Source organism: Toxotes jaculatrix, chromosome 16 (genome assembly GCF_017976425.1).
Source record: "Toxotes jaculatrix isolate fToxJac2 chromosome 16, fToxJac2.pri, whole genome shotgun sequence".
NCBI classification, from domain to species: domain Eukaryota; kingdom Metazoa; phylum Chordata; class Actinopteri; family Toxotidae; genus Toxotes; species Toxotes jaculatrix.
The window spans coordinates 17,261,928-17,282,217 of NC_054409.1; the positions used below are offsets into that span (position 1 = coordinate 17,261,928).

General features: G+C 40.4%; 2 protein-coding genes across 3 annotated transcripts in view; one reads left to right on the plus strand and one right to left on the minus strand.

The window, feature by feature from the left end:
- Positions 1–20,290, minus strand: part of LOC121195502 (astrotactin-2-like) — a 234,233-nt gene that overhangs the window by 41,974 nt on the left and 171,969 nt on the right. For both annotated transcript variants that reach the window (XM_041059005.1, XM_041059003.1), the window contains 4 exons: positions 14,367–14,491; positions 13,078–13,182; positions 12,697–12,876; positions 685–1,007 (listed from right to left, as the gene is read on the minus strand). In XM_041059005.1, coding sequence (XP_040914939.1) covers positions 685–1,007; positions 12,697–12,876; positions 13,078–13,182; positions 14,367–14,491 — 733 coding nt within the window. The remainder of the gene's footprint in view (positions 1–684; positions 1,008–12,696; positions 12,877–13,077; positions 13,183–14,366; positions 14,492–20,290) is intronic.
- trim32 (tripartite motif containing 32) lies at positions 5,118–8,284 on the plus strand. The gene is made up of 2 exons (XM_041059006.1): positions 5,118–5,208; positions 6,147–8,284. Exon 2 carries the CDS (start codon positions 6,160–6,162, stop codon positions 8,212–8,214), a length of 2,055 nt encoding a protein of 684 aa, XP_040914940.1. The 5' UTR covers positions 5,118–5,208; positions 6,147–6,159; the 3' UTR covers positions 8,215–8,284.

Consider the following 20,290-nt stretch of genomic DNA (forward strand, 5'->3'; position numbering starts at 1 on the left):
CAAACAGTGCAAAATGTGGTAAACTAAATGTCAAGCGAAGCCAGAGCCCCCTCCTAAATTACCTTATGGAAAAGAAATCCGATATGATTAACTTTCACTGCACAAAGATCCAAAGACTTCTCATACAGGATGAATCACAAACACAACATGTGGCCATTAAGCTGATATTACATTCAGCTGTGTATGCTTGTTTAGAAACAGACACACATATATACCTCACACATATACACATCGACTTCCCCACAAGAGGAGAAAACCATGATGTCATCTTTTTTATGCCCTCTGTATTACTGTGTTCATTTCCAGTGCCCAAAGTTAACCAACTAATGCCACCTAGAGGTTAACTGTTGCAATGGCATCAGTTAAACGACCATGGATAAATACCGAATGAAAGAACTATGCCACCACCACACGGCATGAGATTGTATAGAAGTAAAAATATACTGAGCAATATACTTGTAGAAATGAGGCTTTAGAGTAGAGTTTTTGCGAGACTTTTGGCTTCCAGTGGGTATATTAATTCCAGTGGGTTTATTAATGCATCAACCTCTGCTTGATTCTCATTCTCATTTGATTGTCATTCCCTAGTTATATGGTAACTTTCTCATCCTCTCCTTCTACACGCACGCATACAAGCAGACACACACACAAACTTCCCACCCCCATTGCTTGCAGCTTTCTCACCTCTTTGGTGACGTTGTCTTGGACCAGACTGTAGAGGGGCACCACGCGGCTGACTTCCAGCAGCACAGGGATGGGGGAAGGCTGCTCTCCGCTCCTGCTGTTGCCACTGCGGCTTCTCCCTGACACTCCTCCCATCATGGCCTGGTGATGGCACAGGTGGCAACCAGCTGGACAGCTGCCCTTCTCCTCGCAGCGGATCTCCACACCATTCACCATGTCATCAGACAACAGCTGGCTCTTCTGCAGTGCCGACAGGTAGCTGATGAAGGGAACCGACTTCAGCTCTCGCCGCCCACCTCCGGCAGCCCCTTGGTCTGTTGCCTCTGGAGGGGTAGAGGGGCAGAGGAAGGGAGTGTATGGGGGTATATGTATAAGGGGGTTCAGACAAAGATAAACAAAGTTAACAACAATAATGACTGGTGCTCAATGGTACTCACTTAATGGTACTCAATAAAGCATGTACCTTCCCCAAGGCCAAACAATCCTGCACGTCTGTTTTGCTCTTACAATAGAAAAATTAAGATCCATACATTATTTCCTGAGAAACTGACAAAAAGGTTGAAAAGTGCTCTATCTTGCCCGTTTAACCAGATCCACACAAAAACTGAATGGGTTTTTCCCTGGTCCATGCCCCATCCCTCCCCCAGTTTGGGTGCAAAATGGTGCAGTACTTTCTGCATCATCCTGCTGACAAATAAACAAACAACCCAACAGACATGGGTGGAAACCTAACCTCTGTGACAGAGGCAATTAACATCCATATCAGGAAGATGGATGGAAAACAGAATGTGTATTCACACATCAGCTACTTTTTCACTTTCATTTGTATCCTTTCCAAATTGTAAAAACAATCCTCTCTTCCTTAACTTTCACTTATCTTTATTTCTGTAAAACAATGTATGACACTTAATTTGGACTAGCAAAGAGCATTCACAGTCCCTTCGTTGGCTAGAGGGGCCACATCTGGATTTATTTTACTTGCTGCCAAGGAAAAGAAAAAACAACAACTAATCCCTTACTGTCATCAGCTTTCATAGACAAAGGATGAATGGGAAGGGGGAGGGAGGGAGGGGTGTCACAGGCTTCTTCTCCTGAGTGTCAATTACCACTGTTTGATGTTCTCACCAGAGTTGGGGGGATTCTTTCTCATCATTTCCTCCTTCAGTGAGAAAACAACACACCATGCGGAAAGAAGAAGCAGCGACAGAAGCAGGGGAGGAGTAGAAACAAGAGAGAATGCCACTTGGGTGTTGAGTGATTCACTTGGAGGACACATCAGGCCACATGTTACAATGGAGGAGATCTGCCATCTGTGCTGATGTGGCAGATGTGCTATTGTGTCTGTTTGCTTTACAAGAATAGAGGACACATATGAGAGGTTTTCCAAATGAGTGATGCAGGATTCTTCTAGTGATTAAAAAAATGTACTTAAGTTGGAATTACTGGCTTATGATGTGGCATTGAGACTTTATGCATCATCAGTCTCCAAAGTGAAACTGCGATGCATGAGAAATGTATATCTGCAAATGTATAATTTCACTCATTAAACACTTTATATTGCAGTTTAAAACTGAACTGGGTTATACTTTGATGTAGGTTGTCAGAGTCTTGAGCAACCTAAATCCTGTGCAGATTAATGAACTATTTCTATGCTAATAAATGACATAAGTATATATATAAACATCAATGAGATTAATGTACACGTACACATAAGCACATACACAGATACATAAAACAGACACACATACACACATACATACATACACACACACATAGAAACCAAGAAATTACAAGGTGAACCATCAGAAAAAGCCCTTGGCATTGTTCAAGGTGGGTAAATTGCAATAACAAACAATTACAATTAATATTTTAAATGACTTATTTCCTGATAACAGTTTTAATGACAGTGAAATCAAATATCTTTCAAAGTGTTCTCAGTAGCAAAAAGACAACACAGTACATTAATTATAAAATACTGTGTGTGAGAGACAGAGAGAATCGAAATATTAATGTGTCTAAATGTGCAATTTCCCTTGGAGTCTTGTAATGTTAAATAAGCTAAACACATGCCAACCCGCGTGCTTTACCAGCAAACAGTTAACAGCTCTGAGGAAAACATTACTCAGAAGTTTTCAACGAATATTACCTGCAGGGGAAAATCACATACGTGTCATGTTGATGTGACATTTCAACAATGCAAATACAGCATCAAAAAAATTATTTAATTGCAGTTTGTCTCAAATAAGTTTCAAATCTAATGATATTTGTTTAAAAAAAATCCTACAATGCATAGAATTATTAAATGTAAAGTGCACCTTAGGTCACCGGAACTTCCAAACTCCCGTAAAACAACACCAAGGACATGACCCTTATGTCCTCAGTTGTAGCTATGACCCTGCTGTGTGTGACTGTGTGTGTGAGTCTGTACGTACACCTATTTGTGTATATCTTTGTGGCTTACTCCCTGTGTGTGTCTGTAAGACACTGGCAAGCAGTTGAAAGGGTGGGTGGTAACTTCATGTGCAACAGTATGTAAACAGGCTTAAGGGGTGGCCCAGGAGCCCAATTACATGCACTTCTTGAGGCAACACAGACACAGAAAAGAGCTGTTGTCACTCAGCCCTCACAATAAAGCCCCGTAGGTAAGGTTGGCTGTGGCTAGTCAGTCTAATTCACTCTTTTATTCATTTCACTCCAGATTACAGTTGTTTACATCTATGTTAACAATTGCATTTCATGAAGGATTTGGCACTGTAATGTGACTGTCAAAGTAATCTGACATCTACAATGCAAGGGATCTTTCTCCCTGCACAATCTTTTTTTCTTGTTTTTTTTTTATTTACTTTTGGAGTCATACAACTTTGTGCTTTCTGTAAGTGTCTTTACTGTAAGTCCTGTTTTGAGACTGGTATAGTAAACTGCTGTGACATGTAATTTCCTTCTGGGATCTCTGAAGTACTTTGTCTGCCTGTTTGTTTATTTGTGATTGTGCAATGTATAGTTTAACTGAAATCTGACCAACGGTGACACCCTTCACAAGGAGAAATTAAATTGGACCACATGTATTTTTTGTGCAGTTATAGGAGTGGCCTGTCATTTCGCTTCTATATAAACTATGACAGCTCTTTGCCGTGCGAAATGAATGTGATACTTATGCAACACTTGCCTGTCATCAGACACAGTGAAGAGATGAATGGAGTGAATTTCACTGCCATTGATCTTGCGCTGCCTTTGTTAATTAAAATGTCTTTGTAGACTGGTTGCGGTATAATTACTCATCAGGGACACATCCCCTCTGGCCAGGGTTATGTTGCCCAGGCAACAACAACAAAGGTGTCAAATATTTTCCATAGTAATTTCATACAGATGTTGTTAGATATGGTTCCTGTTGGCATTGTTGTTTTCACTTTATCAAAATAGCAGCAAGAGCTATATGTACTTCTGATTTTAACACACCCTTATCATATCTATTTCATATTATTTTTTCCAGTCTTATTTTCAACATAATACTTTTATAGGTGATAGGCATATGCCACTAAGATGTGAAAACTATGACTAATTTGAACAACATAGTGGTAAGATATAACATAATATGTTAAATGACTAAGTAAACGTCAATATAAATGCATATTCCAATTTTCTTTAGAATATGCTTGTTTTAAAAATGCTTTAAAAAAGCAGTCAGTTTCTTAAATGGTCCTAATCAGCATGCTTAAACTCACTCTAGGTGTAAAGATGTTGCATGAAAATCTTCTAGTGGACTTATTCTGACATCTAGTGGTCCCTATCTGTATTTACTCGCTTATGTTTAAAAACTGAAACACTCTTTCAACATCTGTATGTTTTCAAATGGAGCTGTAGCCTATGGGCAATGCTTCAGCTTCTCTCCGTGAGACTCGTTTTCCAAGTTACAGGTCTGTTTACTTGCTCACTCAAATTAACAAATCTGACGTATGATTCTTCGCAGGACAGAGAGACTCAGTGACAAAGTGTGTCTTACTGCTGCAAATGAGTGCTGTTTCCTTTCAAGATAAGTCACAGGACATTTAATTAGTATGAAACAAATTACAGCCCTGACAGGAGAACTTGGCTATTTGAAGTGGGCACTGTGCATGAAGATCAATTAAAATCCAATTTTCTGGACAAACACTTTCGCCCCCTGTTCTGTGTGAATGAAGTAATGTTAAGAATGAGGCACATGAAAGACACTGGATTACTTTGATCTCAATATAATCTGCTCATGTTTCAAATTAAACATCAATTTGAGAAAAAACAGACAAAAAAATGAACTGCATCAGGACTACGTATGTATCGTCAGGACGCTGGCGTGCCCGTCTACATGCCCTACACGGTAGCCAATCAAAACAACCGTCAGGCTCGGAGCCGTGCGTATTGCGTAACACCGTGGCTCCGCGTACGTGACGTCGTCAACACTGCAGTCTCTCAATAGCAGCTGCAGTAACAGAGACACAGCACGCCCATCACAACCTCTGTACTCCCAAGCAGCTAACATTGAAGAGAAAGGTAATGTTTTAAAGCAGAAATGTCTAAAGAGATATCAGCATACCTTATTTTTGAATGCACGTTCATCCAAATCAGCCCTGTCATGTCGTCGAGTAACATTGTCGCGGTGTGTTTAAGGACAGCGTTAACGTTCCCTGCCCTGTACAGAGGCCTCCGGTTTACTTGTCTAAAATTGGAGGATTCTCAGTGTAATTCGTTTTTAAGTCTGGACAGGAGTCATCCTGTTTTTATGCAACAAGAGAGCACGATGGTGGCGACTTGACATAACCTAGTTAGCTTGCTTATCACATTGGTTGCCATTAGCACTGCGTGGAACGATCGTGTGTCTATTAGCCCAGTGATACAGTTAATAACAACAACCCGTCAATTATCTTCTCTACCATTCCTCACCATTGCCTTATTGTGGAAGCTTATTTTCATTGCTAGCAAGAGGATATATTCAGGTGCAGCGAATGTTAGCGTCGCTTAATGACTATCACCGCTCTGTTGACTAACGTTAAACTGCTGCCAGTGAATGGCATGAACTGGTCACCCAGGAAGTCAGTTTCGCCTTGTGTTTATGTCAGTTGCACTGCGACAACTAGCTACTTTCAAAAAGAGACGAGCTAGCTTGTAGTGCAAGTTAAAGCTGGCCACATACTTATTTTTTAAAGCAGCAAACTACCCAACTAACGCTAGATTTGCGGTAGTGTTTAGGATTGTATTGTTTATTGTCACACAGTCACAGTAATGGGTAATTTAAATATCCATTTTCTATTGCTACAGAATACTGCTGCATCCAATATAACACACAACCGTGAGGTATAACAAATTGAACAAGATACTCACAGTTATTGGCTCTCAAGTTAGTGACACTATGTTTTAACAGTAACAGTAATTTATCAGAGAATGGTGAAATATTACAAAATATAATTCCTTGGTTGTATTCTTTCACCCAGGGGAAGAACCATAATGGCGTCGGCATCTTCCCAGCTGGACCCAGATCTAATGAGGGAGGTTCTTGAATGCCCTATCTGCCTGGAGACCTACAACCAGGAACAAATGAGACCCAAACTCCTGCAGTGTGGTCACACAGTGTGCCGGCAGTGTCTAGAGAAGCTGTTGGCTAATACCATCAACGGTGTGCGCTGCCCCTTCTGTAGCAAGGTCTCCCGTATGAGCAGTATCTCCCAGCTGGCTGATAATCTCACTGTGCTCAAGATCCTAGATTGTACTATGTCCTGCAGTGCTGCCGCTGCTGCCCTCATGTGTAAGTCCTGCTGCAACCGTCTACCACGACAGTACTGCCATGACTGTGCCACAGTCCTCTGTGAGCTCTGTAAAGGGGAGGGCCACCTCCATCAAGGCCATTCAGTCCAGCCGATTAGGGTGGCTGCTGAACAGCGTCGTAAAGAACTGGGTGGTAAGCTGGCTGCTCTGCGTGATGCTATGGGTGAAATTCAGAAGAAAAAGACAGCTATTGAAAACATTTCCAAGTCTTTGAGACTGAAGTACCGGGCAGTGCAGCAGGACTATACTACAGCAGAGCTACGGCTTCAAGAGGAACTCAGCAGGTCTCGAAGGACATTCACAGCTTCCATGGCAGAAGTGGAAAAGCTCAATGGGCACGTCCTGGAGGAGCAGACATATCTCCTTAACATTGCGGAGGTAAAAGTGGTGTCACGCTGTGATTATCTCACAATGCGGGTGAGGCAGACTGATATCGCCCTGCTAAAGGATGATGGTGGAGGCAGTGACGATGAAGAGCTGGATCTGAGGAGCAGCTTGCCCACCATGTTTCAGCTGCAAGAGCCAGAGCTAGTCCGAACAGAGCACTCTAAGCCTGTAGAAGTGGGCCAGTTGACCACAAACACTTACACTGTCAATACAGACGACGAGGAGAGTGGGTTGGAGATTGCACTTGAAGGTGATGTAGAGGGTGTAGCTGGAGCAGCAGCTATGGGTGGTGCTATGGGTGCTCCAATGGATCTTTACCGAGATATTGACATGGTTGCAGCTGTAGAGGAGGCAGTATGTGGTTCACCAAGCAGCTTTAAGTCCAAGTCCATGGATGCAGGTGGGGGATCACCTGCAGGAGCCGGGGCAAGTGCAGGGCCCCCAGTCTGCCAGTTTGTGAAGAAGATGGGCTGTAAGGGAACTCTACCTGGGATGTTCAATTTGCCTGTCAGCATCTGTGTAACACCACAGGGTGAGGTGCTGGTGGCAGACCGTGGCAACTACCGTGTCCAGATATTTAATCGCAAAGGTTTCCAGCGTGAAATCCGCCGAAATGCCAGTAGCATTGACAACTTTGTTCTGAGCTTCCTTGGGGCTGACCTGCCTAATCTCATCCCCTTATCCATTGCTGTCACTCCTCAAGGTCTGATTGGGGTCACTGACAACTACGATAACTCAGTTAAAGTCTACACTATGGATGGACACTGTGTGGCTTGCCACAAGAACCAACTGATTAAACCCTGGGGTATAACTGCAATGCCATCAGGCCAGTTTGTGGTATCAGATGTGGAAGGCGGCAAGCTGTGGTGTCTAGCAGTGGACCGCAACGTGGGTGTGGTCAGCTACAACCGACTGTGCTCTGCTGTTCGGCCAAAGTTTGTGACATGTGATGCAGCTGGAACAGTCTATTTCACCCAGGGCCTGGCCCTGAACTTTGAGAAACGCCACAATGAGCCCCACCTGGAGGGTGGCTTCTCCATTGGTTCAGTGGGCACTGATGGCCAGCTGGGCAAGCAGCTCAGCCATTTCTTCTCAGAGACAGAGGACTTCCGCTGTATCACTGGCATGTGTGTGGATGCCAATGGGGATTTGCTGGTAACAGACAGTGGTAGGAAAGAAATCCTCCAGTTTCCCAAAGAGGGTGGATTCAAAATTCTCATCCAGGAAGGGCTGACCTGCCCTGTGGGAGTGGCCACCACCCAGAAAGGACAGCTGCTAGTGCTGGATTGTTGGGACCACTGTATCAAAGTCTACTCATACATTCAGAGGAGGCATTCCTCTACTTCTTAGAGGAACAGTCCAGTCTATCTGCACATGGGAGGTTTAGAAGGTATGCGTGTAGGGAAGTTTGGCAAAGGTAGAAACACACTATTATCTGTCACTTTAGTTTGGCTGCAGGCCAAACAATTCTCACTCCAGCTTTCATTGAGTTATTAAATGAATGTTCTAGTCTGTTTGGTTCAGTTTAAAGCCTACTGGATTTTAATTTAATACCTCAAATTGAAAATCAGCTACTTAAGCTGCCTCTTACCTGGTTATTTTAATGGATAAGAACACTAAAACAGACCGTGCAACATTTTTAGGTCGAAGAATATTGTCACACGTCACATTAAAATAAGCAAAAGAAGCCATTGATGTCAAAGCTAATGCAGGCACAAAGTACAGATGATTTTTCCTCTTCTATTATTGGCTGCTATATCCACCAGTCAGCCCGACTCTGTGTGATGCATGGCTTTCACTGATTTGGCTCAGCTTTGCAGCAGAGAAATGGGAGGAAGAAGAGCTGAAAATGAATGTGTATTTACATATGAAATAAAGCATACCAAGGCTTTTGGCCTGTGAAGCACTTTATTATCGACACGTCACTGTTTCCTAGTGTTAGGGTTTTAGTAGCACAGACTAATGTTGATGTTGCTGAATGCAGCTGGCAGCTTTAAAGTTTGATGTGCAGTTAACTCATGGCAAAACAGTAACCGGGGATCAGCATTCATCGAATTACATTCAGTAACATTCAGGGAACATTAAGTGTAGAATATTAAGTTACCAACAAGAAGGTTTGAGCTATAAAATCACAACATGTCCCGTGGAGGAAAGCTGGGTAATATTGGGCAGTGGTAATATGTTATTTACTGGGGTCCTGGGGTTACACAAAATGTTTTTGCTGACATTGTCAGGACAAATCTTTTGTGTCAGCCCATTACAGGAACAAAACATCACCACCACCATCATCTCGTAAGTTAGTCTTTTTATTTTTGATAAAGCTTCTTTGTGGGTTACTGAGTTACTGCAATCAGAATCAAGGTTTCTGATGTTTAATCTGTAGACTGCATTATTATCATTTCTTTTTCTGGTACTTATTGTCTAGCTAGGCTGGTACATCAGCCACAACCTGAGTAACCAGTTGAGAACGAAATGGAACACTGTATGAGATTCAGTGACATTTTCAGAGCAAAGGTTACTTACATCTATTGTCTGATTACAAAGCCTATTGTCTTCATACAGTATGTCTTATTCAACCTTCTGCCAGTGGTTTTCCAGCTACAGCCTCATTTAGCGGGTCACTAAGAGGGAAGTTGAACTAACGTGCAAGATAAAATTTTTGACATCTAATCTGGATCTGTTCCAATTCTTCAGCTCAGTCATGCATTTCACCTCAATTTCAGGCCTCTGCATCCACCCTCTGCTTGGTTTTTGTTTAACCTGCAGCATTGAAGTTAGTGTTGAACAGTTTTATGTATGATCACGGACACTGTAGCTTCTTTTCCTATTCACCACCCAGTCCTACTTGAATATATCCTCAGCACCATTTAAATCGGTGCCTAGATGGTTTTCTTCAACTGTCTGACAGAGCTGTGTCCATTAATAAAAGAGTAGCAAAGTTCTGTGGTCCCACAGGGACAGGGGCCCTTGGCTCTGTTTGTCCTTTTCAAGATGGGCTTACTGTCAACTATGTTATACAACTGACTTCACTCTACTTTTGTTGCTATGCCAGTTCAACCAACACTAAACAAGCACCCAGACCACATTCAGCATAAGGGTCCAGCAGGCATCTATACCTTGAATAATGTTTACAAACTTTTATCAAACCTGATGTTTATTCCAGAGAAACAGTTCCATGCCATTGTTTCCTCACATCTGGACTGTGGTTACACAGGGCGGGGACTGGCTGGAGCCTTCAGAATAGCACTGCTAGGATTATGATGAGTGAAAACTCCAGCATCACACACCAAACATGGCTTTGTTAAACTGGGATGTTGGTTCTGTGTTGCTGTGTCTCCCTCAGGTTTCTATTCAACACTATACAACTGCAACCTGAGTTCTCAAGTGTTGGTAGATATGGTAAAGACAACAGCCATATACAGTGTTTTGCTAGTTAGTGCTAGTGTTAGTTCAAACTGGTCTCTATCAGCATGTATTTTATGTATTGTTTTATCATGTAAATTAATTGAATTTTTCAATCCATAACAAGCATGAGAAAGATGATGCTTTCAGGTAAAATAACAATAAAAGACACCTTTAATCAAAAAAATTTAGTGGCCTAAATATGGGGATTCAAGTTAATCATTGAAACCCACCTAATAATGTTGTATGTAACATATTCTGTGTCCATAAAGTCATAAATAGTAAATATGCCTTCTCTGAGGCAATGTGTATCTTCCAGTCCAGGTTTGCTCGTAAGAGCACATTGCATACTGACGCAGTTTCAGCCTTAAAAAAAAAAATCACAAAGCTGACCTTAACTCTGCACCTGGAGCCCTATTAAACAGTAACACACAAATATCTGAGAATCAAAGTGTATCATAAAAACACACTTTTTAATATTTCTACATAAAAAGATTAGGAAAAAATAGAACTGAATTTAAATGTCAGGTGAAGTCTGTCACAGTCATATCCTTGTGCGTTTATGTTTTATATGATCTTTTTGTTTTTATTGTTTGGCCATGTTATATCAGCGCTAAATAGATTATCATTCAAAGTTGTCTCAGCTGCATGTTGACCTTGCCATTAAAATATTTTTTTTTCAGTGCTTACACTTTACTCATGTGGTCAATAGAGGTAGTCATTACTAGAGATTATTCAGACTTATAATGACAGAAAAATGCATAAAATGCTAGAAAAATCAAGTGTCCTTGTGTCAGTGTGCTCAACATCAGAGTGTCTCACATCATCTGAATATGTTTTATTATATGTCATTGGAGAGAACTTATTTCCTTGCATATTTCTTAAGAGTTTATTAATTTATACCATGTCCATGAACCAAACTCCCATGTCCTTCAGGTGTTATGTCCTTTGGAGGCTGTGAATTTTACAATGTGTTGAACACATTGTACAGACATGTCTGTGTAGTCAAATTCATATTTGTATTGTTGAATATCTGAGTGCAATAAACATTTATGAATCAACCAAAATAAGCTGATTTCCTTCATACCATTCTAACATTTGTGTTCACTTCTCAAATACTGCCTGTCTGGTCTTACAATGTACAGTTTTCTATGTGAAAGCAAGCCTCTTTTGTCGTCATAATTGGCTGGCTGTAGAATTCCATTTGAACATATTTTGATAAGGGTCCTGCATTCAAAGTCGTACTGAAGATAAAGGATACAAGTATTATCAGCAAAATGGAATAAAATTATCAAAAATAAAAGTACCCGCACAGCAGGATGGCCATTAATATCTACAGTATTATATAACTGGATTAACATTGATATGTTAACATGTAAGTGCTGTAATGTAGTTGGTAGAGATAGAGCTAATTTTAATTTATCTGCTTTTGTGTGGTTTAATCTATAACTAGCTTTTTTTTAAAAATAGAATCATGTTTGGTATATAAAATCTTTACAGTGATAAGTAAGTACAGATGACAGATAAATGTAGTGGTTGTGTAAAAAAAAAAATATAATTTCACTCTGAATTCTTAGGTAGTAGATGTACAAAGTAGCAAAAAACAAATAGAAAATGAATAGTGTACTGGTGAGAGTCATTCCAGTCTAATATTTGAACAGATGATTTTACTGATGCATTTCAAACTAGAGGTAGGCTCATCATTAAAAGCACCTGGTGTAGTGTTTGGTTGAAATGAACTCTTAATCCTCTGTGTCATATGGATCCTGTCCTTGCAATGAAGAATGTTGGCATTGAAAAGAGATTTGTTATATTAGTCCCCTTAAGGAGCTGTGGGGGTTCAATCCTGATCCTCCTTGACCCTAAATCTGTTTTTCTTTTCCTTTTTTTCCCCTACAAGGTGAGCAGGTGTGTAATAGTATTTACTTTGAAACCCAGGTGTCAGTCAACCCCCACTGAATGACTGGACTAAAAATCACCATCTTTTTGGATCACAAATAAACGGGATTAAAACCACAATTTAAATGGGACTGTGCTGCAAGATGCTTTTGGGATGGTGTTAAGTCACACTGAGGTTTAATTCAATTCATGCAGCTTATGCACCCTTTTAACCAGAAGGCGAATTAAAGGAGGATGAAGTCTTCAAACATAACCCAGTTTAGTTTGTATTCAGACAGAGTGCAACTCCCCCCATCCTGTTAAATCATAGTAAATCTTGCTCTATTTCTGTCCATTGTGTATTTGCAGTTGATTGTGTTGATATAGAGAAGGTTTTGGTGTCCTGGTCATTCTTAAGAGTAGCCCCATCAGATCTGAACTTCCCACTATTTCAGCTTTCTCAGAACATGGTCTATGGAATCTCTGTTCATCTCTCTGGAATTCAGCATTCATGTGCTTTTGGCCTTTCTACCTGTCTGTCAGCATGCTCACCTTTCTGGTACTGTAGCCAGAGCTGCTGCTGGGCCTTCTTACTGGGGAAGTAGATGCTGCAGCTGAGCTCAGAGCCATACAGGGCCTCAGACACATAGTGGCTGCCGTATTCCTGGAGAAAAGCCAGCAGCTCCTCACGTGTGCTGTCTCCTGACAGTGTCTTCAGCACTTTGGAAAACCCTACCAGGTCAAGAGGGAGATGGAAGATGATAGTTGTTTGAATCAAATACTGTAATAATAATAATTTGCAGGACATAAATTAAATACATAGTAAATACAGCACAACATTCCTTTTAGGCACTGATAATAGTTTCTAATATTTATCTATGTGGTGCTTTGTGATGCTAAGAAATCAAACAGTCATATCATTCAGGTACTGACCTGTAGATAACGTAATGGAGCTGAGTTTGACTTTGTACAGGTTGCTGCGTACTCTCCACTGTTGAACCATAGGGTAGCCCACTGCCTCACTAAATTGGGCATCCCCTAAGAAAGACAAAAAAAAAGGGGAACAAGGAGACAAATTAAGACAGAAGGAGAGTTATAAGAATGTCAATACATACAACAATTTAAAACAAATATTACAGAACTCAGATTCATAAAGACTGGGATTCAATAAGGCTGAAATTTGAAATAAATTAATAGATAAATAAAATCTATCATTTCATTGGAAGTCTTATTGCAGTTCCATTGTTATCCATTTCTGTCTTAACATCATTTATTATCACAGCCCATATCCCAGCTGCTCCTGGATCAATGGCAGATATATAGCAGAGCTTGAACTCAAATTGGATTGCTGACATTAGAAGTGAGAGCAATCTTGCCTTTCTCTGCAATTCAATTACCAAACTTTCACACCAGTTTAGAACTAAAGCCACAAAAGTGAAGAGTAAAGAAAAAAAAAAAGTAAACTGCTTACAGGAACCTTGATCCTGTGCCTCTGGAAAGCGTTTTACACCTGAGACATTCATACACGGTGAAAAAGGGCAATTTAGTTTCTGTGTGTGTGTGTGTGTCCAATTCTGGTGAAAGCAGAACTCCAGTAAAAAAAAAAAAAAAAAAAAAAAAAAAAAAAATCTCAGGGGTCAGTGTGGACCAAATGCCAATTTAGCTAATGGAGGGATTAGGGAGCAGAGGTGGAGGTGCAGGTTTCAAGCCAAACATTTAAGTGACTGTCCCCCACAGGATGGGTTGGAACAGTTGAAAAAATGATCAAATGGGAGGTCAAGTGTTAGAGTTTACACGGTCCTATATGTATGTGTGTGAGCATGTATATACGTAATACTGTGTGTGTGTATGAAAACATTTTTAGATGGGTTTGCAACACAGTGGCACAAAAGAATACCAATAGATCAGCCTTCGTCTTAAATCGTCTTAAAAGATATTAAGACGATTCAGAATTCTGCATATGAAAAGAAAGACAATGTATCAGCAAGAAAAACATACTGACATTTTACATTTTTTGCATTGATGCATTGAGCAGTTTTTATATAAAAGTTGTTTCTTTTCTCAGGTGTACATAGCAATGCTCATCTGATCAAATACTAAAATTGGCTCAAACTCAACCAGCGACAATACAGCTGGTACTGAAAAATGCAGTGTAAAGGCAGACAGAAAGGCAAAATCCATACTCACACACACCAACACACACTTACTGTACACACACTCACCTGTGAGGAGCTGCAGGTTGGGCAGGGGCTCCGACAAAACTCCTCGACATTGTTCCTCTACCGGTAAGGGGATGACCATGAGACCATCAGCTAACTGGGGAAAGTCCTTAATGAAGTTGTTGTCCCTGAGAAACAAAGAAAGAAAGAAAAGGCAAATGGTTCCAGTATCATGTAGTAATTTTTGGTGCATATTTTGGCACACCAACACCTGTTGTCCTGACACCTAGAACAATTGTCAAGTATTTACAAGATCCAGTAACTATTTGTAGTAAAAAGGTTAACAGTCCATAGTGACTACTGAGTACCAAATCGCTACTTTATCTAATGTTTGTATTTAACAGTCATGGGTGCAACTACACATTCTGAACTCAATAAAAACAGCTCAACAGCAGTTCACAATAAATGCCTACAGTCCCTGCTTGTCCCTGTGCCCCATCCAGCTGCTGGCCTCCTGAATCATTCAGAGACGGGGATTTGGAGATTTCACAGTTTTTCTCTTGCAAGTTTTTTTCCATTATAATGTTTTATGTGCTGATACTTTTCCAGTCTCCTCTGCTTCATAGAGGCTAGAATAAAGGGGCTAGGCTCACTGGTTGCTTGTAATTATTGATAAAATATTTAATCTTTAAACACAAAGTGCACACATTTTTTAATGCCGTGTCATCTTGGTTATTTTTTCCATCCATAAGCAGCAGAATGAAAGAGTTCCTCACTGGTTGTGTAAACAACAATAACATGGGTACAAGGCCAAATGTGTGTGTGTGTGTGTGTGTGTGTGTGTGTGTGAATGACTGATGCTTGGCAGCCCAATAAATGAAACAGCTGTGTTCCCCAGTTTGAGGGCAGAACAGAGAGCTGCAGCAAAGATAAGAAGAGACCCCTTGGAACCTCTTTGGAGACGATAAGTACAAGAAACAACGGTACTAAGAGAGGAACTGTGAAATGTTGGAAGGGAAGGGCAGGAGAAGACATACACACATGTACTTTGCTATAGCAAGACACAACAAAGAACACCCATAAGTGCACACAGAGCTTATACTTTGCATAGTATATTAGCTATAAGCATGCATTCCAATTCTTTTTTAAATTTTTTGCACCTCCATGATATTTTTGAGGACCAATTACTCACAAAATAAACAGCACTAGTCTTACAAGTGGAGAGATAGTGTAAGCTGAGCTCCAGTTTTGTTGAAGAGATAGACTGTTCTGGTTGAACCAAAGCAGGTGCGGTTCATTTCCTGTCAAAAATGAGCTGTCTTGCTGCATTCTGAGAGCATGGCAAGTGGCAGCAACCTTTTTCCCATAATCCACTTTTATGGGACCAAGTCTCACAGCGCAGACCTTGTGCCATGGAGACTCAAGGGGTGTAGTACCTTCACTTTTTTTGATATCAATTTTTCATCCTGCTCCTCCCTTTCTGTCTCTCTCTTTGCTTCGTCTAACCACAAAGCCTGTTAGACGCAATCACAGCCTCGGTGTCACAATGGAGGAGTGGAAGGATTGACTCAAGGGCAGAAGATGAGAGGAGAAGGGGAGAGAAGAGGTGCTATAAAAAGATTACCGTGGCTTATGCTCACAGAAAACATATTGATTGCTAAATTAAATCAGCCAGCTTCACGCTGAGGCTCAGAGAACCTTTGGAGGCGTGTGGACCAAGACCATATGTAGGTTTATGGATTTTCAAACCCAGATGTGGACTGTCCTTGACACACCGCAAGAGTTCCTTTTCTTTAGCCACTTTGCGCACAACACCCAATCACATTCTGAGGCTGAAAAATATACAGTAAAAGAGTGTGATGTACCCAGCAGTTCACCTCAGAGTTGCCCAAAAACAAAACAGAAAGCTGAGTCAATTTGGAGGATTAAAAAAAAAGTGTGAAGACTAGTGCTTCACATCTTTGCAGTGCCTGATCACATTTAATATTATTCAATGTCCTTAACCTTCTCCTCCTCCTTTTTCTTCTGTCCTTGAGTGCAGATTCTTGTTGCATATGTTCCCTTCCTTTCTGCAGAGGTTAAATGGTGAGACAGCAAATTCAGTGTGGTCAAAGTGTCAATCCTGAAGATTCCTGTTTACCACTGTAAAAAGACCACATTTATGTTCTGTGTGTGTGTGTGGATGTGGCAGTGAGGGGGCTCGAAGCATCTATTCTGCTGACAGCTCATTAGAGGAAGAGACATTTATCTGTAACTCGACAACCCAAACAAACCAAAGTGGTTAACAAGATGAGTCGGTTGCTTGTCCTTCAAGAAAGACCATCTCTGTTCTACACAAATGGTAATGATATGGTTTAGCTGTTAGCTGGCCATGGCTAACTTATGTCACCTTACAGTGAGTAATGTTAACGATAACACAGATTTGGCTTAACGAGACATTTTGAATTGTTTAAAAGCAGGTGTGACTGTTAACTTTAATAATGATTGTATTCTGCTTACATGCTCCAGGACAAGGGATATGCTAATGTGTGTGCTGGCCCACTTATATTGCTTCCTGAAACTTAAATGGAAAAGAGCCATCATTATTTTATCATTATTAGTTACTCCTGTGCTTTTCCTGCACTGATAAGGCTAAGGCTAAGTGTGAAGACTCATAATCTGCTGGATTTTGTCATGAGTTTAAATATCTACATTAAAAAAAAACAAAAACAAACAAAAAAAAAACCAAAAACTAATACTAGATAAATCAGTGAACACATAAGCAGCCTACAGCATTTAACATTTTGGGGTATAAATTATAAAATCTATGAAGACTGAATTCAATACAGCTGTTTCAGTTTCAAGGTCATGGAACTGTGCATGCTCTCACTCACTGTCACACTGTTTTGAGACACTACTTTATAAATTTTGCAGATATATAACATTTTTCTGCTTTCAGAATTTCATCTGATTTGACTTCTCCAATTCTTTTAAACTATGTGCTTTTTGATTTGTGATATATTCTATCTCTTATAAGCAGCTCAGGCCAGAGCTGTGTGTACACGCTGGCATCAATGAAGACTAACACAGGGGGCCGAATTGAATCTAAAGTGATTTAACAATTTAACCAAATTTAAAATGTGTTTCCGCAAGCCACTTTTCAAACCAGATTTAGCAATTCTAGATTAAGACCCACTCCTGGTTCAATATATAGTCTATCCAGGTACCATTATTTTATCAACCAAGCTTATTTCACACTCACACACACACACACACACACACACACACACACACACACACACACACACACACACACACACACACACACACACACACACACACACACACACACCATGAACCTTATCATGCTTAACAACCTCACCAGAACACATATGTGAGCCTGGAATTTCAGGGGCAATGCCAACAAACTTGTGTATTTACTCATGTTTCATTCAGTACCCATGTGTGTTCATTAAGAGTAGTGGACACTGGGCTCCCTCCTGGCTAAACAGGCCTCCTATCCTACTTGAGTCTACAAGTGTGGCAAACTCTTCCCATCTGAATGAGAATCTCCAAAACACAAGCTCCACCGGCCAGTGTATAATAAAATTATATCTAGTGGGATGAATACAAATGTTCAAGACCAGTTCATGCATATATATTAAAGCCCTCACGCTCTTAGTTCTCGTCTCCCTTTCTCTCAGCCTCCATGTCTCTTTGTGCCCTCTGTGTGTACAATTTCAAATCAAACACAGTAAAGATACATCTGATTATTAAAGCATACTCGAGCTCAAGTCTCACATGCAAATTGTTTTGTTTTTTTTGTTTTTTTGTATTTCACAGCCAGACATCAATGTCAGAATTTCTCCCCAGGTAGAGCGTAACAATTGTTCGCTGTTTGCTCAGCCTTGTCCCCAGCGGTAACCCTTTCAGGTTTGCTTTCTGCCTCCCATATTTCTTCTGTCTCTTATTCACTCTCCCAGCTACACCTGCTCTCTCCTCCCAAATCATAGCCATTCTGGTGATAGGCACAGATGAGAGCTATCTACAAGTCAATTTAGAAAAATGTTTTTGTGCTTCCCTCTGTGTGTTTGAATGTGTGTCTGTCTATCCAAGTCTATCTGCAAGTCACTTAATTTCAAATGCCTGTGTCTGTGGTTGTGCATGTGTGAGAACAAGTGTGTTCACGCATATGTTTGAGTGTGTACATTTATCTAAGTTTGTGACTGTGTAACTGATATTGAGTGGTACTTATCTAAACATTGTCCAAGGTAATTGGCTCTTGTGCTATTTAGAGAGAATGTCCATGTAGAAATCCCACCCCACACAGCACCACTGATCGGATACATTAAACCATAGTCATTACGTGTTAACTACACTGGCATTCCACAACATCGCAGTTCATTATCTACAACCTTAAGACTAATCACGACAACAATATAGACTAATGGTGTTTTTCAATAGTGGTTTCTGTTGGAAACTGCCATCCACTGCTGGGTTCCTTGTCAGTTTTTTCCCTCTCGCTGTTTTCTGACTCATTTACCAAATATGAGGTTAACACCAAAAAATAAATGTGTGAAATTTTGCTAAAAACTATGAATAGCTAAAATGACAGCTATAAATGTGGTATAAAGACCACTTAGAGGGCACACTGTGTCACTTACATCTCATTGCAAGCCAGAAATTCAGTTTTACAAACAACTGTAGGACGGCCAACCAATCTAATCAGAAAATGAATTACACATGCATCCAGACGATCAACAGACAACTAACCCTCCTGGGTTTTGACAATTAAGGAAACCTAACTTTCAGGAAACTGTAAACCATGCAGGATGCTTGTTTCCACTCATTTAGAAGCTGCCTTTGTGGTCTGATGCAAGCACTAACACAAAGTCCCCAATTCCCAGAGGAAATGAGTATTGAATATACATATAAATCCTTGGTGCCAAGCTTACAAAGGCTATATTCTGATTATCACGGTCTCTGTTCTGACTCAGCTGCTGATTGAGGACATGTAACCCTTTTAGGTCAAAGCTAAACAAGGAAGTAGCTCTTCAAAAACTACCAGACAGAAGACAGCTTAAATGATAATTTCACCGTTCATGTTCACTTCCGAATGAACAGTTTAGATGTAGCCGTGTTGAGAAGAGTCCCTAAAATGGAATATCTTGGAAACGGAAATTTTGACAGCACTTTGGTTGCAGTTTTGTTTGTATTAAATTTAGGCAAGTAAATAACCTCAGTTAAGGGTAAGATTGAAGTAAGGCTTTTAGGTAAAAGCAGCCAGAATGGTAAGGTTTTATCATTAAAAATTAATTTTAGCAGAAATGAGCTGGCAATTATGAACCAAGGTTGCTGGGTTTGAAGGCCAAATATATTTCCTCATCCAAATTTTAATGCCAGTCTGTTTCTTTTTAAAGTCATGCTCCATTTACACAGTCTAAATAATCTAGCACTTCTGCATCCTTTAATGACCACTTGTAGAATAACATTGGGATGAAAAAGTTAGGATACTCTGTGGAATCAAAGTGTCTGCATTTTCTGTAATGATAAATAAATAACCAACTGAGGGGCAGAGAAAACAGAAAAAAAAAATCCCAATCATTCTCCTCACCACTAGATGCTGCTCTTTCTCTGTGCCAAAGGAAAGGTTAATGGTATCAGGATTAGTCCAGGAACATTAGTGTTTCTGTGTGTTTATGTTACAGCACTTTATGTGCAGTGTTCTCTTCTCAGACTCAAAGAAGAAAAATGTGTGTGGGAACTAAAGCACAAAAATGATATAAAGCACAGTGTTGTGGATATTCCAGAGTGTTAATGAAAAATGTTAAATTACTAACTGCAGGAAGTGTCAGGTGAGATCCTCCTATCAGCAGTTGTTATAAAAATATGTCTGTATCTGTCTAATTACATTACACCCTAACAACATCAACAAAAGTCGGGCTATTTTGTGCGTATGTAAGTGTTTGTGTAACAGATATGCAGCATATGAGGAGTCAGGTTGGGCA

Excerpts from the sequence above, each read along its gene's own strand:
- trim32 (XM_041059006.1), top strand. The coding sequence starts at position 6,160 with ATGGCGTCGGCATCTTCCCAGCTGGACCCAGATCTAATGAGGGAGGTT.